The sequence below is a fragment of the Calidris pugnax genome, unplaced genomic scaffold, assembly GCF_001431845.1.
Source record: "Calidris pugnax isolate Ruff unplaced genomic scaffold, ASM143184v1 scaffold463, whole genome shotgun sequence".
Lineage (NCBI taxonomy): Eukaryota > Metazoa > Chordata > Aves > Charadriiformes > Scolopacidae > Calidris > Calidris pugnax.
In genome coordinates this window covers 32,241-36,824 of record NW_015091252.1, presented here as the reverse complement: position 1 = coordinate 36,824, position 4,584 = coordinate 32,241, and the positions used below count along the sequence as shown (strand labels likewise).

Below are 4,584 nucleotides of genomic sequence, written 5' to 3'. Positions count from 1 at the left end.
TGGGGGGGTATCGGCATCGCAGGAAGGCTCAGGGTGCACCCAGAGCAGCTGGGTTGAGCTCACTGCTGTGATGAGTTCTGCCAGATCTCTGCCTGAGCTCCCACCCCAAGCCAAGGAAAACAGAAGGAACCGTGAAAAATAAGTATGAGAGCTCAGGGGGGTCCCCATGAAGCCCATCCCACCCCACCACAGCCGTGGGGCACAGCCTACCTCCAGGGAAGAACCAGTCGGCGTGCTGGATGAGTGGCTCGATGATGCCCACGATCTGCAGCGAGACGGTCGTCATCATCTCCGTCATGTTCCTGCAAGGCGGCAGGCAGGGGCTCAGCATCCCCCCTGGCCTTATTCCCCATGGGATTTTTGGCCCCAGACTCCCCCTCCCTCACCCCCTTCCCCATCCTATCCCTCTGGCATGCTCGCTTTCCAGCTGGACACCGTACCCGTCCGCCTGCGGCCAGAGGAGGTTGGGTCCCAGCACGATGGCCACGTTGCTCGGCGTCATTTTATTGATGTCCTGGTACTCAGTTAGCTTGGCCAGGAATTTAATCAGGTACCTGGAAAGCAGAGCCAAGCCGTGTCCGTGTGTCGGGATGGCACCTTCTCCGTCCCTTCCCGGAGTCCCCGAGTCCCCAGGCTCACCTGATGTTGTTGTAGTTGGCTTTGGGCAGCTTCTCGCAGGCGCTCCACAGAGCCTGCAGCCGCTTCTCCTGCTCCGGGATGCTGGGGGGAGGTGGGTGAGAGGGTCAGCATCCCCCATCCTCACCCCTGCCCCTGGGGACCCTGCCAGACCCTCGGGCTGTTGTCAACATCCTAGAAGTCAATTAACCCCAAAACCTTGGCAGAAACGAGAAGGAAACCTGTGGGCTGCAGGTTGGATGCTGGTCCTCTCCTCCTCCCCATGTAGGCCCTCCCCAAGGTTTGTGTTTTGGGTTTTTGGTTTGTGTTTGCCTTTGCAGTAAATTCCCCTTCCAACAGCCCCCCAAAACAACAGCCCACTCCCCCCAAGTGCCACCCTTGGGGACTGTCACCTCCATTGAGCCACTGCCACATCCCTGCCCAGCTCCAGCACCCCCAGGGCAGGTGGGGGATGTGGTCAGACCCATATTCAGGTACCAAGGAGGTGGTTCCCACCCTAAAAGGAGATGTTCCTTCTCCCACCTCCCTCTGCCCCTCACCCCCTGCCCCAAACACCTCCCATGGTGGAGCAGACACACTGGTGTCACCTCAGCTGGCCCCATCCTGCAAAGCACCCCACAAATCAGCTGAGAGCTCCCTTGTGCTGTCCCCTGGGGCTTGCACACCCACCCAGGAATGGCACCAGTGCCTAGAACCCAAGGCCTTGCCAAAAGATGCTGGGAAAGCTTAGCCACCTTGCCCAGGGTGTCCTGGACAACAGTGGGGACATCAGGGCCACCCTCACTGCTGGGACCCATGACGCTCATCATTGGAACCCTCCGGATTCTCAGATCCCGGAAGAACCATCCCAAATGGTGTAAGCCATGTCAGAAATAACTCATGGAGCCCACACCATCCATGGGGACCCAAGATCTCACCACCTACGCAACAGAGGAACAGGGGAGTTGCCCCAGACTCACTTGGAGGCTTGGATCCACTCCTCGTACAGCTCGAACGTCATGAGGGGCTCCGGCAGCTCTCGCAGGTAGGACTTGAGTGCTCCTGTGGCACACAAGGGACACAGGACTTGACACTGTGGGTGGCACTGGCCAACGGGTACCAAGTGATTTTGCTCCTTGGCATTTTGACTCACATCCCTCCCAACTGATGCCTCCCAAAACACCTGTTACTCCCTCCAGCTTGGTGGAACCCGTAGCATCCCCTGACCACCTTGTCCCCTCCACCTAGTCCCTCCGAGCACCTCCCCAGCTCCCTCCACCATTTTTGTCTCCACCAGCCCTTCACCCAGCTCTCCACCACTGGCTTTTGCCTAGGACTTCCACAGCTCCTTGCACTGGAGAAGGGTTCCCATTTGCAGTCTGTAGGAAACCAGGGTCCAAGGGTCCAATCCTGCACCCGCCGGGGAGCCCAGCCCAGGAGCTGACTGGCAATTAAACCAAATTAATGCTCAATAGCAGCCCAGCGGGCTTGGATCTGTGCTTGGAGAGGGTCTTGGCCACAGAAGAGGATGAGAGAAGATGACAATCTTGATGATGTGTGAGTCTTCCCAACTGCTCCCTGATGCTGTGGAGCCTCTCCTGAGCAGTGTCACCCTCATTAGCGTCACCCTCATTAGTACCACCAGGGCCCCAGTTGTCACCTCAGATTACGACTGCATCCCTGTTTTCTTCCTCGCCTGCGACCAAAAGTGCTGCTCAAGCTCTTGGCTGTGGAGGGGACATGCAGATTGGGGTTTGTGGTCTTCCATGGATGGCAACTCCCAAATGTCCCCCCTTCCACCAGGAGCTGTATTTCTGCACCTGCATTTGTCCCCCCCTATATTCTGGCTTTGCTGTTCAAAGGCTTTGGGACAAATCACAGAAGGGCTGAGGTGGGAAGGGGTCTCTGGAGGTCATCTGGTCCAACCCCTGGCTCCAGCAGGACCTCCCAGAGCTGGTTGTCCATAACCATGTCCTGAGGGCTGTGAGTGATTGGAGATGCCACCACCTCCCTGGGAAACCTGTGCCAGTGCTTGGTCACCCACACAGTGACAAAGCATCATCTGATGTTCAGAGGGAACCTCCCCCGGTTCAGTTGGTGCCCATTGCCTCTGGTCCTGGCCCTGGCCACCACTGGAAAGAGCTCTGTCTTCTTTGCACCCTCCCTGCAGGTATTTATATCCATCAACAAGATCCCCCAGAGCCTTCTCTGCTCCAGGCCGAAGAGTCCCAGCTCCTAGGAGAGATGCTCCAGGCCCTTCATCATCTTCATGGCCTGTCACTGGAGACTCGCCGGTATGTCCAGGTCTCTCTTGTAGTGCTCAGCACTGGACCCAGCACTCCAGGTGCGGCCTCACCAGTGCTGAGCAAAGGGAAGGATTCATTCCTCCCAGTCCAGCTGAGGACACCATTTGCCTTCATGTTGCTGGCCCATGGTCACCTTAGTTGTCCACCAGAACCTCCAGCGCCATCTCTGCCAAGCTGCTTTCCAGCTGGGTGGCCCCAGCATGTCCTGGGGCTGCTCCTCACCAGGGACAGCACTTGGTGCTTGCCCTTGTTGAACTTCACCAGGTCTCTCAGCCCATTTCTCCAGCCTTCCCAGGTCCCTCTGGATGGCAGCACCACTCTCTACTGCCCCAGCTGCTCCTCCCACTGTCATCTGCCAACTTGCTGAGGGTGCATCCTGCCCCATCATCCACGTCATTAATGAAGATATTAAGCAGGACTGGACCCCACGTCAACCCATGGACTACACTGCTGGTTACTGGCCTCCAACCACACTTCATGCCACTGATGAACACCCTCTGGGTGCCCACAGCTGGCGCTTGGGGGCTGGATGGACCATCCTACACACCACCAACCCCTCCACCCCGGGGCAGCCTCTACCTGCGATGGCGTGTGGGTCAGCTGAGTACTCCTGCACGTCCACCACGCAGCAGTCCAGGGCAGCCTTGAGCTTCTTCAGCTTGGAGGCCGAGGGAGCCACTCGGAAGAGACCCTTCACAGAGGACACAGGGGAGCGTCAGACAAGCTTTGAGGTTGGGGATGTCCCCAAAGCCCTCCAGTTCCTCGGCCCCTGACTTGGAGGCACCCATGTCCCCTTTCATCATGCCCAACCGAGGGTGGTAGGACATGGGACCCACCTCCTCCTGCATGCCACACTCCAGCAGCATGGTCACACATGCCTCCACGGGGAAGGCGATCTCCCGCCCGCTGACGGCCAGATGCTCCTCCAAGGGCTTCCCGAAGGAGGGCTTCTCCATCCACGCCTCTGTGATGGGCAGAGGGGGTGAGAGGAAGGGGGAGGACACGGCCGGGACGATCCCCTCCCCGAAAGGCCCTTGGATCACAGCGTTTCGGCAGCAAAATATTCTGTGTGGGTGTTGCTAAAACACCGGGACCCCCCACCTCTGTCCTGGGCAGCTGGGGAAGTGCTTTTTAAAGATGAAATCCAAACAAAATGTTTTCCAATCATCACACGGGACATTTCAAAGGGGCTGGATAACGTTTTCCGGGGCGGGGGGCGGGGAGCAATCACGAGCAAACCTTTGCAATATATTCCCCCTTCTTCCATCACCGTGTGAGGCAGGAATATTTTGTGGGATCAAGAGAAAAAAATAAAATACAAATCCCTCCCTGCCCCGCTGCAGGGACAGCAGCACCCCGAGCCCTGCCCCAGGGAACGAGCTGCTCTTGGGGACATCATGGGGGGGGTAGGGGGGTCTCCCCGACCTCTGTCTCCCAGCCCAGCTCCTATGGAGGTTGCACGCCCCAAAGCCAAGCCCAGGGACCCCCCCGACCTTGGCAGGTTCCCCCCCTTCTTCTTCCATGAAGCTGGCTGGATCCTGCCCCCCCGGGCGAGCGGGATGGGGATGGGGATGGGGATGGGGATGGGGATGGGAATGGAGATGGAGATGGGGATGGGGAGGGGGCAGAGCCGAGCTGAAATACGCGGGGCTGCGCTGAGTGC

The 4,584-nt window shown here is 58.6% G+C and overlaps 1 protein-coding gene across 1 annotated transcript in view; it reads right to left on the bottom strand.

The window, feature by feature from the left end:
• Positions 1-4,584, bottom strand: part of ARHGAP44 (Rho GTPase activating protein 44) — a 53,105-nt gene that overhangs the window by 27,268 nt on the left and 21,253 nt on the right. The window contains exons 10-15 of the mRNA XM_014960115.1: positions 3,758-3,885; positions 3,501-3,612; positions 1,596-1,677; positions 640-720; positions 441-554; positions 211-302 (exon numbers count right to left, since the gene is read on the bottom strand). Coding sequence (XP_014815601.1) covers positions 211-302; positions 441-554; positions 640-720; positions 1,596-1,677; positions 3,501-3,612; positions 3,758-3,885 — 609 coding nt within the window. The remainder of the gene's footprint in view (positions 1-210; positions 303-440; positions 555-639; positions 721-1,595; positions 1,678-3,500; positions 3,613-3,757; positions 3,886-4,584) is intronic.